The 22,237-nt window shown below is 51.1% G+C and overlaps 8 protein-coding genes across 8 annotated transcripts; 4 read left to right on the top strand and 4 right to left on the bottom strand.

The window, feature by feature from the left end:
• Positions 1-277: 277 nt before the first annotated feature.
• On the bottom strand, positions 278-1,675 carry Pdw03_4961 (Homoserine acetyltransferase; the record flags this gene model as incomplete). The annotated part of the gene is made up of 6 exons (XM_014674919.1): positions 278-411; positions 464-543; positions 608-755; positions 811-920; positions 979-1,474; positions 1,531-1,675. 6 exons carry the CDS (start codon positions 1,673-1,675, stop codon positions 278-280), a joined length of 1,113 nt encoding a protein of 370 aa, XP_014530405.1.
• Positions 1,676-2,654: 979 nt separating this feature from the next.
• Pdw03_4960 (Flavin reductase-like, FMN-binding) lies at positions 2,655-3,440 on the bottom strand (the record flags this gene model as incomplete). The annotated part of the gene is made up of 1 exon (XM_014674918.1): positions 2,655-3,440. One exon carries the CDS (start codon positions 3,438-3,440, stop codon positions 2,655-2,657), a length of 786 nt encoding a protein of 261 aa, XP_014530404.1.
• A 930-nt stretch (positions 3,441-4,370) lies between these two features.
• Pdw03_4959 (Endonuclease/exonuclease/phosphatase) lies at positions 4,371-9,799 on the top strand (the record flags this gene model as incomplete). Its single annotated transcript, XM_066100892.1, has 4 exons — positions 4,371-5,899; positions 6,022-7,312; positions 8,048-8,967; positions 9,358-9,799. The coding sequence occupies 4 exons, from the start codon at positions 4,371-4,373 to the stop codon at positions 9,797-9,799; spliced, it is 4,182 nt and encodes a 1,393-aa protein (XP_065956292.1).
• Positions 9,800-10,411: 612 nt separating this feature from the next.
• Positions 10,412-13,726, top strand: Pdw03_4958 (C6 transcription factor, putative; the record flags this gene model as incomplete). Its single annotated transcript, XM_066100891.1, has 4 exons — positions 10,412-10,527; positions 10,625-10,712; positions 10,784-12,950; positions 13,011-13,726. 4 exons carry the CDS (start codon positions 10,412-10,414, stop codon positions 13,724-13,726), a joined length of 3,087 nt encoding a protein of 1,028 aa, XP_065956291.1.
• Positions 13,727-14,272: 546 nt separating this feature from the next.
• On the top strand, positions 14,273-16,582 carry Pdw03_4957 (flavoprotein oxygenase; the record flags this gene model as incomplete). Its single annotated transcript, XM_014674916.1, has 1 exon — positions 14,273-16,582. One exon carries the CDS (start codon positions 14,273-14,275, stop codon positions 16,580-16,582), a length of 2,310 nt encoding a protein of 769 aa, XP_014530402.1.
• A 960-nt stretch (positions 16,583-17,542) lies between these two features.
• Positions 17,543-18,225, bottom strand: Pdw03_4956 (Nucleotide-binding, alpha-beta plait; the record flags this gene model as incomplete). Its single annotated transcript, XM_014674915.1, has 4 exons — positions 17,543-17,753; positions 17,902-18,008; positions 18,078-18,150; positions 18,206-18,225. 4 exons carry the CDS (start codon positions 18,223-18,225, stop codon positions 17,543-17,545), a joined length of 411 nt encoding a protein of 136 aa, XP_014530401.1.
• Positions 18,226-18,770: 545 nt separating this feature from the next.
• Pdw03_4955 (Thioredoxin) lies at positions 18,771-19,143 on the top strand (the record flags this gene model as incomplete). The annotated part of the gene is made up of 2 exons (XM_014674914.1): positions 18,771-18,793; positions 18,846-19,143. 2 exons carry the CDS (start codon positions 18,771-18,773, stop codon positions 19,141-19,143), a joined length of 321 nt encoding a protein of 106 aa, XP_014530400.1.
• Positions 19,144-19,572: 429 nt separating this feature from the next.
• Positions 19,573-21,486, bottom strand: Pdw03_4954 (Laccase TilA; the record flags this gene model as incomplete). The annotated part of the gene is made up of 3 exons (XM_066100890.1): positions 19,573-20,629; positions 20,705-21,182; positions 21,243-21,486. The coding sequence occupies 3 exons, from the start codon at positions 21,484-21,486 to the stop codon at positions 19,573-19,575; spliced, it is 1,779 nt and encodes a 592-aa protein (XP_065956290.1).
• Positions 21,487-22,237: the final 751 nt, after the last annotated feature.

Raw genomic sequence — 22,237 nt, 5'->3', positions numbered from 1 at the left:
AATCAATGGAAAACAAATGCAATTCTTGAGCGAAACGGGAAGTAAAAACAGAAACCGAAAGAGAAATGGAATTGGAGAGGGAAGTTGGTCGCCGCGCAAGGTTCATCGGCGCTTCCAGGGCCCGGGCAGGTGCTTACTCAGCATCACCTGATCAGCATCTATCTACTTTTTTTTGGCAACCGGGAGCTAAAATTACGGTTTTCAATAGTTAAGAGATCTCAGTCATGGTTGATCTCCCATTAGAATGTTACATTGTCGTATTTTGCGACTTTTCAAGTCAACTGAGCGTGCTTTGGAGCTTCTCGGCCCGAGAATTGGCACCATCACCATCGTTGTCTGCAAAAAATTGAGTGATCTTGTTGTCAAGCCATTTAACATCCTCCGCACTATCACCTGGACCTCCTGCCCAATCTATTCGCTGGGTTAGCTTTGTGCTTAATTAGTATTTGAATTGCATACTCACGACCCCAGATAGAAGGGAATACATCTAGTGTTCCAATGCCTGGCTTCATGCAAGCAACCTCGTACTCCGAATCTTCAGGCCTAAAATGACAATTTTCAGGTTAGTCTCACTATGTGCTAAAGAAAATAAACCATTCCAACTTACGGGAAATAAAGATCGGTTTTTGACGGCAAAACCAGCACTTTTGCTTTGATGGCTGCCATTGCCATCTCAAAGTCCCCGTTGTATGGATCTTGCTGCGAGACATCACCAATTTGCCAAGTCTGTAGCAAGACTAGCAGATTTTCGGGTTCTTTAGAGCATTTATCAGTTCTTTGATACGACTGATTCATTGGGATCAACAGTACCTTTCGAACAAGCCCAGGTCTCCCAGAAGTTGACCATGAAATCTTCAAGTCCCTTGAAACCCAGCACAGTTTCATACAATCTGTGTCGATAAAAGGCCTGACTGAAGCCCCTGTTTCTAATAAGTCAAGTAGGGGACAAAATTTGAAGGTCAACACAGAGTTTCTTACCATCCAGCATACACACGGCCCAGTGCCTTTAGGCCAACATCCTTCTCTTCGGCCGTCCAAGCATACGCCTCAGCCGTCCTTCTATTGAGTACTCCCTCTCCCGATCCCGCAGAACGGCTTTTCTTCACCGCAATCAAGGAGCTTTTGACGCCCTCAAGGAAGACCTGGTTGTGCAGCGAAGTTTTTGCAGCCGAACAAAAGGGGACCACAATATCCATGAAGTCAGGATACTGTGTTGCCCACTGAAAAGCCTGGGCTCCTCCCATAGACCAACCGATAACGGCACGCAGATGCGTGATGCCCATGTGTTTGGTAACGAGCTCATGCTGCGCCCGCACATTGTCGTAAAATGACACTTTTGGGAATGGTTCGGGGCTCAGCTGGTTGGACGGAGAGGAGGACTGGCCATTTCCGAACAGAGCTGGAACTACTATGAAGAAATTGTTCGGGTTCAGGAGCTTGTCGTCTCCGATTAACCAGAAGTTGTCAGAGAGAGCTAGAGGTAGCATTAGAGCATCGTTGGAGGCATTGTGGAATCGAAACTAGACACACCTCCTGAAAACCAAGTTGGATAGATGATTGCTGGAGTCTTGGGATCGCCAAATGTCTTGTATGCGATATGAGCATCCTCGATTTTCTCTCCGCTCTGGAGCCCCCAGTCCCCAAGCTTGAAAGTTTCGTATTGCTCCTTTGACATTATTGTGCTTTCTCTTATTTATTTCAGATAACCAAAATAAAACGGTCTGTGCTTTTGATAAGTGGGCGTCTTCCGATTTATGAGTTGTAGTACTTGTCAACCCCGCTCTGTCCTCCGCACGAGACACGGCTTGAGTCGGAGCTGCTTATCCTCCATCAATTTGATATCTGTAGTGTGAAACATCTTACCGCGAGGCGTTTTGAATCAATGTTAGAAGCTTCAGCAAGATATCTAGTAAGAATCTAAGATATCGTGGATAGACCTGTGGATTCAATCCCTCCCTCAGGGTCACACCGGGCCCCGGGCAATACGGCAGCCCGGGAGCGCAGGGACATGGAAATTCACACACACATTTTTTAGATAATTAGACACCTACGTAGCTAAGTGTCGGAGCATATGTAACTTCTGACAGCAATCTATTCTCGCTAGTGCGCCACTTTAGATTCTCACAAAGTTAGAGTTTAGTAACTCAAAGCATTGAGAATTCAAAGCATAGAGAAAAAGACTAGTTAGATGCTTTAACAGCCTTAACACTTCTATTTTTTGGTAGGCTCCTCGGTATATAGTCTTTAAATACCTCATTTTCAATCTCTTTCTATTCGACATTTCCACCCGTAATTAGTGTTAGCGGCAAAATGCAGAATCCAGGCTGTTAAAAAGGTGCAAAGTGTTCAACTCCACTTTTCTATTATAACAGATGAAACTACGCGGTTAAGAATTCATCAGTTCAGAATTGGAAGTGTGGAGAACTAGTTCTAATTTAGACCATACTGTTGATAGAGTCTGAACGGGGGGCACTGGCCGTAATAGACTGCCGTAGTACATTGACTTAATATTGGTTCTTAGATTGGGCATCAATCAAAGTCATGCAAGCTGATCTGCTTCCGACTGTATGAGTTCAGAATCTATATATACCCCTCTTCATCCCCAACCCTCTAGATGACATAGCTCCTTGAATTGAAAACCGTGGACTAGAGCCTTAAAATTGCGGTCTAGGGATCTCCATGGCCTCCGTGGTTCGGCCATACGAAATACCCCCTAGGCGACTGATAGGCTTAAGAACCTTCAAATCGACAATACTTCTCTCCTCGTTGATGGCATCATCTCTAACCCAGAAACGAACGCCCTCAATGATAGCAAGCACACCCGACTTTTTACCAGGGGTAACCCGACTCTCAAACTCCTTCAACTCCACGAGCTTGCCCTCGATAGAAAGAATAGACTCCTTGACACGTGCAGGCTTCACAACAGAGGTAGGCGCCTGGTGCAGCCCCGACGTCTCCCATTCAGAGACACCGTAAGGGGCATTGATAGCAGTAGAGTTGGCCGCTTCGATAAAATGTTCCGAGATGATGTTGATGACACACTCCCCAGTCTCGTTGAGGTTCCTCAATGAATCCTTGGCTCTTTCCATCGACCCAGAAAATCCAACCGTGAACAGCGGTGGGTCGTGATTGATGACCTGTGCGTAGCTGAACGGAGCGAGGTTTGTAGATTTGCCGTCTGCAGACTGGGTACTGACGAGTGCGATCGGTCGTGGGACCATTCCTGAAATCAGGAACTTATAGTTCGAGGTCACGGGGCGACCCTCCTCGTTAGGGTCGATCTCGACATGGTCTTTCTCCAGGCTCTCGCCGTTGTCATTCGCGCCATCGCCTTCTTTCCACGTGGGGTTTGGGGACTTGGTGTATGTGATCTCGGTGTCGCGGCGAAAATCTGGCCGCGAGGCCTGGGTTTTCTCGAACTCCGGGCCGACTTTGAACATTTTGCAGGTGTGGCTGAATAGTCGAGTGGGTTGATTGGGTTGAAATGATGCGCGGGTTGTTGGAAAACGATTAGCACTTGAGATTATAAATCAGCTGTGGTGCTCCATGTGGGCTGCCCCGCGTAGGAGGTGTGGTGACGAGAGGGTAACCTCCGTCATGCTGGCTAGAAAGTGAGGGCAGTGAATTACTTACTAAGATTGCAAGAATGAGAGCCGACGAGGATTTCGGTAGGCAAATTCAAGCAGACACATGGAGATAAACGAGGCAGTTCTTTGATTTCATGAAATCCTTATCGCCATGCTATCGCCATGCTATCGCCAATTCAAGCTTCGATTTTAACCTAGTGCCACGCCTGGATCTGTTGAAAATCTATATTACCACGCACGACATGCCGCCTTGTGTCCTGGAAAAATGCGTGGATATATTTCCTCTACCAACTATCGGGCCGACTCCGGGGATCTCCCCGAGGAACTGGAGAGATCACACCGAGCCAAGTCATCTATGGATAGCTTCCTTGCTCAACAGTACATACGTCAACTTGGTGCTTTTAGTGTGTCTACGAGAATGATGAAATGTGCTTCCTGAATTGATACACTACCGTGAAAACGTGGGGAGTGAAATACGGGGGCTCAAATCCACTCTCCCCATGATCGCTCCAGATGCCCCGAAGTCTCGACGCCAGATACTCGGACTTGATGCGACAAATTTCAATGATTTGATCCTGTGCTAGATTACCTTACCCTTACACAAAGACATCGTGAGAGTTCCAAAAGGGGTAAGGAAATGTAAAATGTGCCCTTAGAGTGGCGTAGTACAAGGACAACACCTTTACAACCATCTGCGAAATAGGGGCACCTTTGAGAAAAGGCTCCCAGACTCCCAGACTGTCTCTATTCTAATCGCTCAACCCTTCCGGTGACCCTCCCATCATGGCTGGTCCATCCACCCCCGACCGTCCCATGGACGCGCGAAATGCCGAATACACTCGGCCCCCCGACCCCCCCTCCCCTACCAACCTCAACACGCGCGCTGGAAAACGGATGAAAGCACCAAAGGGCCAGCTGCCCCCCGGTCCTCTCCCAAAAGGTGCCAGCGCCATAACCACAACCGTGTCCGCCTCTGCTGCCATCACCGAGCGGCTGGACGCAAAGGCCCGAGAGGCCAAACTCCTGAGGGAGGTCTTTGAGACCTTCGCCAAGACGGTTGACACCTTCGTCGCCTCTTGCAAAGACGACAAGCGACCCATCGCACACCAGATTAGCTCCCAGGTGGTGAATTTCATTTCTACAACCTACTTTGCGAGCACCGATGGCAACGACTTCGTCCCGATCAGGGCCCGAAGCGACCCGGAGACAACCTCCAAAAAACCCACAACCTGGGCGGGGATCGCCCAGACCCCGAAAAACCCTGACATCGAATCTCAGGCAAAGGGTACCCACCGGGTAGCCATATCCAGTAAGGCCGCCCCGACGTCGGCCCGGAGTGGGTCAACCCTCACCTCCCAACAAAGAGACGACCCTCGCATCCTGGTAGTCCTAAAGCAGGAAGACCGCCTTGCTCGCAAGGAACCATATGCGATACGAAAACAACTCGAGAGTGCCCTCAAAGGAGTCACACCTCACACCGACATTCCTAAGATCACCCGCACTGCCACAGGGTGGGCGATCACGCCCGGCCCCCTAGCCCGCCCTAGCCTCATCACTGAACAGGGGCTCAATGCCATCAAGGACGCACTAAACGCCCACAGCGTTAAAGTCCCCCAGAAATGGTACAACTATGCGGTCCCCGGAGTACCCCCCTCGATACAAGCCTGGGACGGCACCCTTATCCAGACCGGCTCTGTGATTGAAGATGAGGTCTTCGCGCAGACGAAGCTTAAGCCAGTCAGCTGCCGTGCCTCGAGGCATGGAGCCAGCCCCACCAACCACAACATCACCTGGGTGATCTCTTTCCTCAGCCCAGTTGCCCCATTCACGCTCTTCAGCTGCAGCAGCGTCGCCAGGGCCATTCTAAAGAAGCCGCAGATCCAACACCATAATCCTGGCTGCCAAAGCTACTGTCACGCAGCCCGGTGCAATCGTACCCCCCGCTGCTCGAACTGCGCAGCCCCAACGAACGAGCATAACGGCCCCTCCGGGGCTAATTGCACTAACCCGGTTAGATGCGCCAACTGTCACGGCCCACGACCTTCAGGGCACACTGACTGCCCAGTCCGCCCTTCTCGCACTGCGAAGGGAACACTTAGCTTCCCCTCCCGAGCTGAGGTTGATAAATTCCGACGATACGGCGACAGATGGTATAGAGATGCCCACTCTACACCTACTCCACCACAAAACGACGACACCTCCCCTACGGCACCCACCAGCAAGAGGAAAGTCCCCCGGGTCGGGGAGGACGGTTTCCAAACTGTCACTAGGCCGTCCAGGAAAGCAGCCTTTAAAGGCAACTTCGCGTGGACGTCGCTTAGGGGAAACAACGAGTCCCCACCTAGCTCCCAAGTCTCTGTCCCGACACAAGAAATGGACGTCGACAACAGCACCCCCGCCTCGTCTGAATGATAGGACACCCTAATAGACTCAGACGCGCGCGGCGCGTACGACCCTCGGTCCCACGGGAGGTCCTAGTCTTCTGGGCCAACGTCCGAAGACAGACGGCGTGTCACACAACCGCCCTCCAACTTGCTTACGAATCCGCATGCGATGTGGTCTGCATCCAGGAGCCCTACGTCTCTGCTCCAACAAAGAAAACGGGACACCCGGCATACGATTGCTACGCCCCGACCGACGAGTGGAATAGCTCTGACCCTACCTCCTTCGAATTGGAGAGACCACGAGTTCTTACCTACGTGAGGAAAAACTCCGGCCTCAATGCCCAACAACACCGGTCTAGCCAAGACCGAGACCTCCTCTGGGTCAATGTCAATGGCTTTCTCATACTCAATATCTACCGCCAACCGACCACAGACAAAGTCATTGACTATGTAACCAACCTCGCCCCCCCACAGAACTCCCTAATCGGAGGGGATTTCAACGCTAGGAACGAAGCCTTCGAACCCGGCGTCGCTAACGCTAACCGCGGAGGCGAAATTGCACAGTGGTCAAGCGACAGCGGCCTTGATTTCATCGGAGAACCAGGAGTGCCCACTCACCAGGCGGGACACGTCCTCGATCTCACTTTCTCCAACATACCCTACGCCTCGACAGTCGTCAGGGAAGACCTTGCCACCGGGTCTGACCATGAGTCCCTCGTCACTCGCATCCCGGGTCGCGGCAGGGTCCCCCTCGAACAATACAACTATAGAGTTCCCGAGTCTAAGCTACCAAAACTGTCTTCCCTCATCGGGACTGGGATCCGCTCCCTACCGGACCCAAGCAGCATCGAGACCCATGATCAACTAGACCAGTTCGCGGCGACTCTCACAGCACTTTTCCAGGACGCTATAAAGACAGCCGGGTCCCTGAACCGCACTCATACCTTCACCACCCCGTGGTGGACCTCCGAATGCCAAGCCAAGCGCCAACAGTGGCTAGGCGTAAGACACACGGATCCAGATAAGGCTGACACCGCTAAAAGAGCTTTTCTCTCCTGTGTACGCTCCTCGAAAAGGGCCTACTGGAGGGACCGCATTGACAATATCAAAACGGACTCTGACCTATACAATATCATCAGCTGGCATAAATTGGGCACCGACCTTAAGGCCCCTCCCCTTCTCGTCGATGGCCTCCCTGTGGAGGACACCATGGAAAAGGCGGAGGCCCTACGCCGCGCAGTCCTTGGCCGTTTTAGCCCAGACGACGACCTACCAACGGACCCTATCCCTATCACCACAACCTCCAGCCTTCCATGGCTACAATCTGTCACAATGGAAGAAGTTGAGGCTAACACAATTGGCGTCTCCAGCACGTCGCCTGGCTCAGATAGGATAACTGTGCGCCTACTCAAAGCCTGCTGGGAACACCTCAAAGACATAGTCCTCTCTCTGTTTAACCGATGCCTCGCCCTCTGCCACATCCCCCTGGCCTGGAAGGTCGCGGAGGTGGCTATGATACCCAAGGTCGGCAAGAAGGATAAGTCCTCCGTGCGCTCCTGGAGACCGATCGCCCTCCTATCCTGTCTCTCTAAGGGACTAGAACGAATCATCGCGAAAAGAATTGCCTGGACTGCCCTCACCCACGGCGTCCTCAGCCCCCAGCATGCGGGGGCTCTACCCAAACTTTCCGCCACAGACCTAGTCGCCTCCTTCACCCACGATGCCGAAATGGCACTCTCACAGAACAAGCAAGTCACCCTAGTCACGATGGACGTCCAGGGTGCATTCGATGCCCTCCTCCGGAGACGACTTCTCAAGCGCATGGGCGAGCAGGGCTGGCCACGAGAACTGCTACTTCTCGTGGACAGCTTTCTCACCGGACGCAAAGCCCGCGTCCGGCTGGAAGGCTCAACCACCCCTGAGTACGATGTGGTCTGCGGAACCCCCCAAGGCTCCCCATTATCACCAGTACTATATATGCTCTACCTAGCCGAACTCCTCAATATGGACCAAACGCTCCGTTTCGGGTATGCCGACGACCTAGCTCTATACCGAGCCTCCCACGATCTCACCCAGAATGTCAGACTCCTCGCTAAGGACGTTCAGAGCATTCTTGCCTGGGGAGAATATAATAAAGTGGCCTTCGCCCCCGAGAAACTAGAGATGATCCATATCACTAGACATCGAGGGGATGAGTCCCCTTCAATTGTAGTCAACGACCGGCTCACCATCGACCCCGTTCAGGCCAAGAAACCAGGATACACACCCACTCTCCGCTGGCTGGGAGTCTTTTTCGATAGAAAGCTCACATGGAGAAGCCACATTCTCGCCCGGGCGGGCAAGGCACGCGCTGTCGCACAACATATCCGCAATCTGGCCCGCACGACCTGCGGCCCGCCCGCGAGCTCACTTCGCAAAGCAGTCATCACCTGTGTTATACCCTCCCTAACGTTCGGAACTGAGGCCTGGTATGGCGGCCGGAATAGGCCCGCAAAACAGGCTAGCAAGGGCACCGTCAGCGCCCGTGTTGGCTGGCATATCAATGTCATCGAGTCGACCCTGGCACTCGCCATCCGCGGCGTCCTCCCTGTATGGCGCACCACACCAACTCCCTCGCTCTTTAGGGACGCGGGAATCCCGTCTGGATACGCCACACTTGAAGAGGCGAAACTACGGTTCGCTCTAAGGCTTAACACCATCCACAAAGGTCACACCCTTGTCCGTCGCATTCGACCCCCGATGATCACCCGAGGCCGCGGCACCGGCACCCGCCAACCGGCAAAGACAATTATCCAGAGACTTGGGAGCATCCTCCCGGAAGTCCCAAGACCGACCCTCTCCCCCCCGCACTACTCACCGGGCTGCAGAATAGATCCTACAGGGGGTATAGATAAGGCGACCGCGTCTAAAGCTTTCCAAGTCTGGCAGGAATCACTCCCACCCACAGATATCTGCGTCTTCTCAGATGGCTCCGAGCAGTGGCAGGAGGGCATCAAGTACGTAGGCTATGGCTTCGTACTTATGGCAAACGGCACCCAAATCGACACTGGCGCTGGCGCTATCAACTCACGCTCTCATGTTTTCGACGCCGAAGCAATCGGAGCCTGGCGAGGGCTCGAACGGGCAATCGCGGTAGCTCCGCCTAGGTCGAAAATCTGGCTCTGTATTGATAGCACATCCGTTATCTGGTGTATTAGGGGGAATGCCTCGAACTCCTCGCAATGGGCATTTTTAGCCTGCCACCGGGCTATGGAACAGCACAATATCAGTCTCCGATGGGCCCCTGGGCACACTGGGATCGAAGGGAACGAAGCTGCTGACACCTTAGCCGGTGAAGGCGCGCTACGCGGTAGTGCTATAGGGATGGAAGCCGAACCCACGATTAGCGGGATCCGATCCATCTTCCGGGAACTTCGGAACGAGGCTCGCTTGCGCTGGTGGGACACGGTCTCTCAAAAACTCTCCCAGTGGTACCGACGCTGGTCAGACACCTACGAGATTGATTCACTGCCGGAACTCGAACTCCGACGACCAGCGCTCCACCGCTGGCTTGCCCTCCGCTCGTCGCATGGCGACTTCGACTGGTACCACCGCAAGTTCAACCACGAAGACGCCAAACTCGACTGCTCATGCGGCCGCCGAAAGTCACCAGAGCACCTCGCTCTCTGCCACAAAACCCAGAGGTCTTTCCGACACTGGCCAAAACGCCCCCCGACACCTCCAACCGACAGGACAGAGGCAGTCGCCTACCTTCGCAGCCTGGACCCCAAGCAGTTTGTTGAACTACTGGAGCTCACAAGCTTCTACTCGCGGGTCTGCACGAGGTAACTCCTTCATTTGTTTCCTCAACAAAGTCTTTTGGCACCCGCCAATCACCACACACCTGGACCCCCCGGGACCCCCCGGGACCCTCACCCCCATGATGGCCGGCTCACATGTCGGAGACAGCTGTCATCAACTGGCTACTCAGCCCTCGCATTTACGAATGCATGAACTGCAATCTGTGGAGAAAGATCTTTGTATTATAGAAACCATAGCACTGCACGTCCCAATACCCCATGGGAGGTCGCAGGAGCAAGCTTTCGCTTGCTCCCTGCCGGACGTTAAATATATCTACCTACCTACCTACCTACCTACCTACCTACCTAGTACAAGGACAATCACGAAGGCTTGTTGACTTTCCTCTTCCCCATTTGTTCTCCCTTGAACATTTCACACATGCCACTTTGTAATCCCTTACTAGCCTTGAATATTGGCCCCCGTTTGTTGCCATCCTAATGAAGTTTTCTCTATCGCGCACCTCCCCTACTTCATCTGTTCAGTTCACCTCCTCTCCGAACATTAGAATCCAAGCTCCGCGCCGAGATCCCACCGAATTGCTGAAGTTGAAAGTGTGCAGGTACTCAATGGGTCAAGGCCTCGGATAATTATTGGCTCGCTATGAGCTCCCCTTCCCCCAAGAAGAAGAATGGCGGCAATCCTTCTGCTCCCAGACAAATCCGCTTTGTCGCAACTGACGGCCAGCCGCAAACCAAGCGCCGCCGCGTTAATGCTGCGTATGTGGGCTCGAGGACTCTAGTTAATAAATTCGTCGGTCAAGACGCTGACGTCACTTTAATTTGGCATAGTTGTCTAACATGTCGCCGGCGCAAGATTCGATGTTCCGGTGAACAACCAGGTAGGATGTGCAGAATCTCTCGCTTATGGATACCTTGCTGACCGGGCATGTGAGGAGAAGTGTGTAAGACTTGCTCCGACAACAATCATGTCTGCCTCGGTTATTCCGATTCGACCGCACACCTGCGAACGCAGTCTGACTCCGCATCTCGAGCGCCGCCGCGCCTTTCGGCTCTGAACGAATCGGCAAGCCAGCACGCTTCCCGGGCAATCGATAGCAGCTCCCCCGAACCAGTGCCGACAACGATACACAAGGGCCCCACAGATAAAACAGCGAATACACAACCGCCCGGATCAAAGGATGTCTCTGCTTTTGGAGACATTTGTTCACTCCCGAACAAGGGATGGGATACACAAGCCGTTGGGGACAGTCCAGCGAGTGTTCGTACCTCTATGAGCTCAGAGAGTCGCACGAATGTCCCGTATTTTCGATACTTCGGCCCTACCGCGATCGTACCGGGGTTCAAACAAATGATTGTGCAAGTTCGAGGTTCTCGGAAGAGTAACCCGTCAGCGTCCTCAGACTCGCCCTCTCCTCTTCGGAGCCCTAAATCGTCCAACATTCCCACAAGACCCCTGGTCAACACTGCGGATAACCGGGACAGTCGCGATGTGAATCTCCCATTTTATGACCGAGATGACACGCTTCCTGCTTCAAATCTTGTATCTCACTTGTGCGAACTCTTTTTTGCTCACCTGGGTTGCAGCTTTCCTTTCCTACAACGAGAGAGATTTCTTCAGGACCTCAACGAGAAAAATGTTGACACCATGTTGGTGGATGCAGTGTGTTCCTTAGCTGCGAGATTCTCAACACATCCATCACTTGGCCCTCCACAGGCTCCTCCTATCGATTGCTCGCAGCCATCACTCGACGACAGAAAGTGGGATCGTGGTCTGCCCTTTGGTCATCGTGCGATGAGCGCTCTCGTAGATTCACTGCCGTGTCCAACTCTTTCTGCCGCCCAAGCGTGCCTATTACTCGCTTATGAACAATTTGGATCAAATCGTGACAGTGGACTCTGGATGTACCTTGGAATATCCATTCGCATGGCACAGGACCTGGGACTGCAGAAGTTCCAAGGTCTCAAACATAGCTATGGCAAGACCGGCGTTACACCGAGTGAAGTGATGACAGGCCACGCTGAGAAAATGAGAGAGGAACAATATGATGATCTTGAAGTGCATCTAACACCGAATACTGCCCCGAAACCTTTGGTTGAGGAACGAGCCCGAGAGCGTGAACGGGTAGACTCTTTTTGGAGCATATTTTTCCTAGACCGAGTTATCTCTTCGGGGACCGGGAGGCCAGTGACACTACGCGACGAGGATATTGAAATTTGCTTCCCTCCTCAGTATGAATCTCGGCTATCAAATGGGTGGCCCGCGCCATTCCCCCCGCTCATTCGGATCATTCATCTGTACGGCCGGGTGACCGACCTTATAAATGGCATTCAGGATGTCAAGCTCGTCACCCCGGACACATTGAAGACGTTAGCTGGCATGGAAAGCGATCTGACTGGCATCTATCAAGGCTTGCCCCCAAGACTCCATTTCAACGCAGCCAACTTTCAAGCCTATGTCAAAGCCAAGGAGGGAACCAATTTTATTCTTCTCCATTTTTGGTTCCATACTCTAATCGTTCTCCTTCACCAACCGACGTTGTTGAATTCATTTGGTGGATCAATCCAACATCTCTATCTAAACAGTCGTGAGCTATCAATGTCGTCTGCCAAAACTATTGCCGACATCCTGTCCTTCTCGGAGCTTGTCGATGGGAAAAGCTTCATTGGCAATCCTTTCACGAGTCAGCCGATGTACATTGCTGCGTGCGCATTCCTCATGGAAAGTGCTTACTATGCGTCTCCATCTTCGGGGGCTAGGTCAAACCAACCCCAGCCATTGTTGGCGAATCAATCCAGTGGGTTCGTGATGCCCACTATGGAGTCCTCACATGGGACGGAACGAAAGTCGACTGCGAAACATATCCTGCTTGCTTCTGCGGCCAAAGAAAATTACCAGCGGTGTTATAAGGCCTTGAAAGCACTTAATACATACTGGGAAGGCACTGGATATATTTTGACAGTGCTGGATCAGAAGGCCAAGGGGATTGTCGATCCCCTCCTCTACGCTGTGGAGGATATGGAAAATATCGAATGTATCGCCCCAGGGCAACACATTAGGCCAGGAGCTTGGCGTGCAGGCAAATTCCCGGTGGACTCTGGCTTTGATCCAGAACGAGCAGCAGGGGTCGCTGACATCCCATCGGAAGGGAAATGGTCGCCACACATTGATCCAAGCCAAGGTTTGTTGGATCCGTTAATATCCATGATAAACACACCACTGATAGGTTGTGTCTCTACAGCTATCGGATGGGCACTTACAGGAGCAACAAATTCTTCACAGCCAAACTTAAGCCTTCTCTATCAGATGTCCACCACTGAGGCTGAGTCTCCGCCCAGTAGACCAACATATTCGTCGCAGTACAGCCACAGCTACCCAGTTCTACCAACGAATGCTGGCGAAGGGCCAAGCTCTTCATTTCCACCATCGATTGCACCAGCCAGAACTCACGAAGAAATGACACCTTCACTCACGACAGCAAATGCTAAATACCCCAATGTTCAATCTCGAACAACCAGCACCAACTCGTCTTTTTACATGGATATGAATCCAACGTATGCCGAATCAAACACACGGACTACACAGCCCGTACAGATAGCACAGACTACATTCACCGGGATGCTATCCTCCGGGCCACCAACTTCACATGTGACTACCCAGTCTTCCGCCTATAATTACTCGATGCCTCAAACCACAACTGAGCACCCAAACAGAAACCCAATGGGGACTGGCGACCCAGGTACCGATCTCCAATCGACCATGGATGATGCCAACGGCATGATGATCGCGAGTCATGAGGTCGATATGAACTCCATCCATCATCAAGACTCTTTCCCGTTCGTTAACGGCGAGATCATTCCGTGGCTCGAATACCTCCCGCAAGATGTCCTGAGTTTCTTCGGCGACCATCAAGATTATTCGCTTTTGAGCCCCGACGATGTGTCACGGCCTCCGTAATATTTGAAATTCCTTCTTGTCATACACATTCATAGCTTCCGTGCCATTTTCCTTTGCCTGTGTTCGAGCGACTTGCTTTTCCCTTGTGTTTATTATCTTTCTGCTAGATCTACTTTTCCGACGTTAGGTTAGATGGTATTCTTCGCCAGCACTATATCGCCTGCGTTTGGTTGTGGATGTGAAACTGGCATCTTTGACTTGGGACTCAAGCCCCGCAATTTTGAATTTCCTTAAAACGTCAGTAATTCCTACGAGATCTCACCAGAAAGTGTAAAGCCAGGATAATTTTTTACCGTTGAAGATCTAAATGGTTACGCTGTACTCGAGTACATCGTGGGGCCTGATCGAAAAAAAATCCGTTGCCCAGAACAACGGGGGCGGTGAACGACTGGTCAACATACGTCAAGTTGTCTTGGTTTCTACGTTGACACCAAGGAAGGAGTTATATGGAATTGATTTTACCAAGTCCCTAGCTCTTTGGTTCTTACAGATAACCCTCGAAAGTCCCAGAGCGCAATCTCTCGCGAGACATTGCATGAGTATTCCATGGCGAAGTTCAATGACGACAGTCATCAACACGTCGATTGCACAGAAATCCTAAGCCCACAACCTTTTGCCCCTACAGGCAAAGGCTTCCTCGTGTCCACCCTCGAGTCCAGCAACGAGTCCGCCGAAAATGCCCGTATGTCCTCCACTCAAGATTATGAATCCAACTCTTCCCCCTCCTCCAACCGCCATTCAACAAGCGACGTATTCGGCCGTGAAATGGACGATGACCTAAACCAACTAAAATCCAGAGCATCGAGTCGCTCATCACTATCCTCAATTCCAGCCTCCGTCCTCATCTATCCAGTCGACAGGATGAAGCAAATGCCAAGTATGGACATCCACGAAAAGAGAGCCGACTACAGAACAAAAGAGTCTGAAGCTAGCTTCAGCGATTTTAACACCGTTCCTGCTATTGTCTGCACTATCCGCCAGCGCGAAGCTGCCTTCCGAAAGCCGAGTTCCGTAAGAGCGATGCAGATGCATACAGAAGACGAAGCCGACGACGACGATTATCTAACCCCCTCGCGCCGACGACAACGCCTCCACTCAGGGTCATCTGGCCCCTCACCACTGAGACGATTACAATATCACTTGCCCAATACATCGAAACAGCCCAAGACCAGACAGGAGGCGCCGCTAGTATTGCTGCACTGCACCCTGCTTCCGCCGTCCATCCCAGTACCTGGGGCATCGGACCCCAGAAACCAGGGGATCCTGGAGGACGAGCTACCGGCAGAATACTGGAAGCGCTGGCTACGACTCAAAGACCGGGTTGGATCGGGCGTGCTTCGCGATCGCGGAGTGTTGATCTCACACCCGGAGGATCTATACGATATTCTAGAGGAGCGACTGTTAGAGAGTCTCGAGCTGCAACGACCGCGCCTGCAGAATGGGCACTTTGTGGGTCGGGAGGACAACACCTCTGGCTCTGGCTCTGAAGGGGATTTCTCGGATATTGAAGAAAGCGAGACCGACGGCGAGCAGGGCGATGAGTGTCCCGACTGTGGAACACATGTACGACACGGAGATAGTAACCGCAAATGGGAGATTCGGGTATTTGCCGCGAACGGACTAATGCGTTCTGGGGCGTGGGCTGCTGCGTGGCGAGATATGGAAAAGGTTGATGTCGAGGTCGGGCTTTGGTTGCCTTCTGATGTGCGCTTTGGCCTGGAGAGAAGGCTCGCGGAGGAGCAGATGGCGGTCGTAGAGCATGCTCAGACTCAGACTCCGCAGATGCAGATGCAAATGCAGATGTCGTCCCTGATTAACAGTGTGCATCAGGTCCCACCGGAGATTCTGCAGTCGCCTAGGCAGAGCCATGCTCGCATTATCAGTGGTATGGGGTCTTTTCAGGCTGATGGGATGATGTCCAGACAGGGTTTCCTTGAAGCTGGAACTCGTCTTGACCATGCGCCTGAGTTTAGACGGGGAAAAAAGGAACGTGAGGTTGCTCTTTCGACTCTCTCTGTCAATTCTATTCGTGTTCTGGCGGCTGATAGGCGCAACATTGCCCTGCTTTTTCTCAGTATCCTTGTGGCTTTCCTGGCTATAGGTTCTTTTTCTCAGCAGTTCCCGGATGTACCGAGCTTCAGCGTGGTTCCATCTTTGGTTTCTTCTGCTTATTCTGCGAGCTTGGGCAGTGCGGGCGATATATTGGCCATGAGCTCAGCTGACTCCATGCCGACTAAGTCTGTGGGTGGACGTGAGAGGGAGGTGATTCCAATGTCTGAGATAGTAAAGCCTGCTTCTCTGGCTGTTGACTCCCCTGATTTTCATGCTCAGCCTACAATCTTGCTAGAGCCCACCGAAACTACAGCGCCACACCAGCTGCTGGAGAATTCTCAGGCCCAACTAGAAGAGGCAGCAGATTCTTCTTCTTCTACTTCTTCTTCTGCCGTTGGGACCTCAGAGCCCCCTCCTTCCACTGACTCTGTTAAGTCTTCCATTCTGTCGGATGTGTTTGTAGAGACTACACTCCCTCAGTCTGAGGAAAGCGCACTGATTTCTCTGGGAAACACTGTGGAAACCCCTGCTGCGTCTACAGGGCCCTTCCCTTCTTCAACAAACTCTGATGAATCTTTTGTTCTGCCAGACATGCCTGCAGAAAATGACATGCCCCAGCATGAGAGCGAAGCAGAATTTTCTTTGAATAATAGTGTTGAGCCTCTCGCTATATCTGCAGAGCCTTCTCCTTTCATTGGCTCTATCGAGTCTCCCATTCTGTTGGATGTGGCTACGGAGACTGCAGATCCTTATACTCAAGGCGAAGAAGAACAGCAAAGCGAAGAAGATGAACAAATTATATGATCCTGGGAAAGCAATATTTATCTTTCCTAATCTTATGACTACGACTGGAACGATATTAGGCGAAATATTTGGGATCTTTTATGATTGGTACCATGTTCCACACCATTTTTGGCATCTTTAAATGATTTAGCTATAGTCGCTCGTTTGAATTTAATGATCAGGTTTCTAATGGCGAGCCTCATCGGCTCTTTTTCACAAATCGTAGCAAGTACGAGAACCGTAGGCTTCATAGTAAGTAGCCCAGGTTCTAGACTGTAGGGTGGATCCAGACTATAAGTGGTGGATCTCCAGGGCTGAAAAGATGCTAGCGCACAGTGTAGAATTGACTGCGTAGGTCTAGCGTCGTCCCATAGCCTTGGCATTTGGTCAACTAGGCTACGAGACAAGATCCAGATATATTCAAGCAGCCTTTTCCGGTGTATCAAGCCCTCAATACTTTATCACGAGAAGTACTCTCTATTATCACATGACGTTGTTTTTCGATGACCCGCAGTTTGTTGATACGAGCATAGTTGAAGTTGATGTGCTAGGAGAAGTCTATCGAGACGTCGAAATGCATGGTGGAATGTGAATTCACATGTTGCAAGGTGATGGGTTCTGACCAGACGACTGGATTATAAGGCTTTCCAAACATCACCAGAGGTCCCATCCGGTCTGACACCTACCTTGCTATCTACAGATTATAGTCTACTTGACCATTATATCCAAGTGACAATAAGCCTCCGTTGTTACATCACGCACAATCTAGACCAGGAACGAAAAAGGAACGGAACTGATTCAAGGATCGATATTATTGATTATCGATTAAAGGTAAGGTTAGTTGAACGAGTTCGATTTTGTATTGGGCAGGTTCAAGTGTCACTGGCCCAGCGAATTTATCCGTCAACCCATAAGTCACAACCTTCGTAAAAAAAAGTGCTAATCACGTCCAGACCTTCGTAAGCTTCGTGACAGGAACATCTAGTAACCGCCGCCGTAACCGCCCTGGCCACCCTGCTGGCCACCGTAGCCCTGACCACCACCGTAGCCGCCCTGGCCACCGCCGTAGCCGCCCTGACCACCACCGTAGCCTCCGTTGCCGCCACGGTAACCACCACCGCCGAAGCCGCCGCGACCACCACCGGCAGCGCGCTCAGTAGCCTTGTCAACGCGGATCTGGCGACCGTCGAACCTGAACAAAGAGATGGTTGTCAGTACAGGTTTTTTGAGTGGGAGCAAGAGAGCTAGAATAGACGACGCGGATCATGCGCGATTCATTCCAGCCCAAGTTTACTAGTTGCGAAAAGTGGAAGAAATCTTGAAGGAATCAGCTTGCTTACTCCTGGTTGTTCATGGCGTTCATAGCGGCAGTAGCCTCCTCATCGGTAGAGAAGCGGACGAAACCGAAACCGCGGCTGCGGCCGGTATCACGGTCCTTGACGACGGTCTAGGTAAAAAAAAGAAACAAGAGTCTTAGCAGGTTGGGCGATCAGTGTTGGAAGTCAGAGCGACTCACAGCATCCTCGACAACGCCGAATTCCTCGAAGCGCTGGCGCAGACTGTTGTCGTCTGTGTTCCAGGAAAGACCGCTAGAAACCGATGATCAGCGGCCGCATGTTAGTTATTCAGTTAGATCACTCTTACCCAATGAAAAGCTTCGACATTTTGATGGAAATGGGGCAGAGAGATCGAGAGGGGAAAGGGTGTTGGTGTGAAGAGGGGCACAGCCGAGCCTGATCTTAAATACAACCCGGGACGGAACAACATCACCCCACAGATTTCTGATTCCTAGTTTTTCAGGCTCACTTATTTTTTCAGTAAATTTCTTTAAACGGATAATTTGATGTGATGAGAATGAGGTATAAGTATTGCCTTGATATATGGACTTGATGGGGGAATCTGTTCACAGGTATTCTGTAGCGTCATAGTGGACCCATATCCCCACGCTATAGAAAGTGGCTCCAGACAACACATGGCATGATACTCTGCATAAACCTTGGAAATAACATCGAACACACGAAATGAATCCAATTGATCCATACAGTATGATGAACATACCTAAAATTAGCATGGTTCTGAGGTCATTCTTCAACTTGGCCCTCAACATCACCCCACCCGTGGACTTTTATAAATTCTTCCTCTCTTCCTCTCAGCCATAACCATAACCAAACCGACATCTACAAACATTACTATCAAGTCCATCGTAAAGATGCCTGCCACCGAAATTACCAGGTTAACCTCCCTCACGGTCTTTGATGCATACAAAAACTAATCCCCATCACAGCAAAGTCGACTTCCTACAGAAGGTCCTCAGATCAGAAGACCCCGTCCTCCTCAACTGCTACGCCGATTGGTGTTCGCACTGCAAAGCCATCGCACCCAAGATCGAAGAATTCAGCACTGTCTATACCCAGGTCAAATTCTACCAGGTGGATGTCGATAAGGTCGAAGATGTCGGACAAGAGCTGGGTGTACGGGCTAAGCCTACATTCATGCTGTTCAAGGGTGGGGAAAAGATCACAGAGATTGTTGGGGCACATTTGAATGCCATTGAGGAGGGTATCAAAACTCACCTTCTTTGAGTGAGAGGGGGTCGTTGACGTGTTCTTTTTATTTCCCCTCCCTCCTTTTTTTTACCTTATCCACCGAGGTGCTTGCGCTCGTGGAATACATGTGTTCAGCCATTTGAGACGCTGGTCACTATGTGATACGGAAATGTTATCGACCAGACAACTGAGTCTCTGGTCCTGCTTTCAATAGATTTAGCACTTTTATCAAAGCTGCTTGACAGGAATCATATTTTTCCAATTCTTTTGAACTCTTTTGTGGTGCAAAACATGCAGATATTGAGGAAATTTTGGGCACTTCATTGTCCCGTGTACATTCACACCAAGCACCGTGCAACCTACAAAACATCACACCAAAAAAATAGCCTCAGACATCCAACCTATACACTTTCCCGATACCCATCCTCCATCAAACCCTCCGTTTTATATCTCCTACACGATCCACTAAAATCCAGCAGCAATCGCATAAGCTGGTGGCACAGTAGGCCAAACATCAACCCCATCCAACATCGCCAAGACCATCCCGCCACTCTGATGAACCTGAATATGACAGTGCATCAAGAACGCACCGGGGTTTACCACATGGTATCTGATAGCCGTCCAAGTCAGACCCGTGACAGCCGGTAGCGTAGGGAAGGTATCACGATACTGCGGAGTCTGCAGATTAAAGTTCCCAGGAACAGCCTGTACCGCTTCCGCGACCGAATTCCAACTGAAAGTACCATTCCCCTGACCTAGAATGAAATGTTTATTCGAGTGCTTGTGGATCGGATGCGGGGGCTGCAAGATAGTATCTGTTTGGAGAATCAAGTCGATCCAGGTATCATTTTTCGTTCTGACAATCAAGTCACTGGGAATGGAATTCTGGTTGAAGAGCAAGGGCTGTGCTTCCTCGAGTTCGAGGCCGTAGCTGGCATTGCCGAGTCTCCAGCGGTACGCGGTGCCGACTTGGTTGATGTGAAGGAAGAAGGTTTGTGCTATATTGTTGGAAGGGGTGAGCACCGGGAATGGGATGACCTGGGATTCGTCTAGGAAGACGGTATCTGCCGAGACAGGTTCGTTGTTGATTTGGATCCACGGGTTAGATGGACGGGTCATCTGCGGCAAGCCTTGGTATCGCATTATTGCGGTCGTGTTGAGGATCTGGTTTATGCTGGCACTAACCATGCGCACAGTGTAGTCTCCCGCTAGCTTGGTAAGGGGGATCAGAACCGAGTAGCGGTTTGAGTTTGGCATGGTGACCGCGTTGACTCTACGAGGTTGGATATATCGTCCGTCTATAGCGTATACCCACATGTCGTGCTCGTCGATTGAGAAAGTGAGTTCTAGCAGGCCGGCTGTGCTGGTGAGATCCCAGCTGACGTACTGATGGGCTGCGTTGACAGTGAAGATTTCCTGGAGACCTTGGGATGGTACACATCCTTCAAACATGGTTGGGGGGATGGCAGCGTAGTTGTGTGGGAAGTTGAATACTGTGTCGGTAATGTTGGGAGGAAAGCATCTAATGACGAAGTTAATTTATTCATCATGATTATCAAAAATAGTCGTTGGACCATGACGGATCCAAGATACTCACGCCATATCCGTCAATCTTAGATCATTACCCAGGCTCGTTTTTTGAGCGGGTGTTGTCAGAGCATCAATCTCAGCACGTGGTAGGCAGGTGATGGACCCTTTGCCATTGATGAGCAAAGCATTAGCACAAAATGAGTCTGTCCCAGAGGCCATCTCGGCAGCCCATATCTCCTCTGATGTGAGGATACGCCACTCCGAAAGCAAAACGGGACAGGTCACGCTCTCTGCCTGGATCATAGCCTTCAACTGAGCGGGATTGGTGGTGATGAGGCTGAAAGGCTTTTGCACCGAGGCGGCAGGGGTAATATAGATTGGTCCGTAAAGCCCATCTTCGAGAGAACCACGGTGATGCGCGTGATACCAGTAGGCCCCGTACTCGGTTGCCGTCCATTTATAGAGGAACGATGTGTTTGGCCTAATTGATCTCTGTGAGACACCTGGGACACCATCAGACCAAGGAGTTCCCAATTGCTCAATTCCTATAAGATAGTAAGATCGTATGTTCATCTCAAGGCAGACCAAGCTATCCAGAAACTAACCATGGAAGTGTATAGTGGTATTGAACGGGCACCGGTTATCAACGAGGAACTCAACAGTGTCACCTTGATTGATCCGTAGCGGAGGACCAGGAAACTGGCCGTTTGTCGAGATCACCGGCCTAGATACTCCTGCAACAGTTCTATCCGCCCAAGTCAAGGTGACTGGAAAGAACACCGTAGCTGCAGATACCAATTGGACGAGGCACAGAAGCCAGAGGGACAGGCTTCCTAGAGTGAAATTCATGTCTAGAGATAACGCCAGACTGGAAATCTGTATCAAATTGAATGGCCTACTCTTGACATCCCATGACTTTAAAGGAATTCCCACCCTTTTATGTGGGCCCAGGGAGGGCCTAGAGCATTGCATGAGCATATGCATCTCGGAGCTTTTATGCGGGTCTATCGCATGAGATACATGATTTCCATGGGAGCCTCTTGCTTGCGAGCTCGCCTTAGCGCAAAGCAAATGAAAAATCTCTCCATGCTTTTGCCGCGAACCAATCCAACCCTTCGGTGAATGGGCAGAAGGGAAATTCATGCGAGCATCAGTATATTGATCTCGAGTCTTGAAGCCTGTTTCGCAGCCAAGCTCGAATTTTTCCATTGGAAGCAAGGGACGTGATTGGGAACAGCAAGCCGACGCCGGGCGACCGAAGGACTCAAAGTTCAAGATATCGATTCACATCTCGGAGACGGTAGTCCCGAAAAGTAGCTTGGCGGTGCTGTAGGGTTTAACCTCCGAGGAAGCTTTTGGCACCTGCTTATGTGTAAGCATAGAGCCCTCAGAAAACAGGGAACTTTTTGAGCTTCGGTAGATTACTGGTAGTGTGTGTACCCGGAGCTAATGGTGCATGCTGAGTGTAAAGTTTCCATGGCCATGGGAGGGTCTCACTTCAGAGTCTCGGTATTAAACATGTCACACAGGTAGAAATAAATATCACTGGTCTGATCAAAGAACTGCCGGCCTCGGTCATCATCGGACTGTGAGTCAACCA

The sequence above is a fragment of the Penicillium digitatum genome, chromosome 1 (genome assembly GCF_016767815.1).
Source record: "Penicillium digitatum chromosome 1, complete sequence".
NCBI lineage: Eukaryota > Fungi > Ascomycota > Eurotiomycetes > Eurotiales > Aspergillaceae > Penicillium > Penicillium digitatum.
The sequence above is the reverse complement of the archived record's forward strand: the minus strand, read 5'-3'. Positions and strand labels throughout refer to the sequence as shown.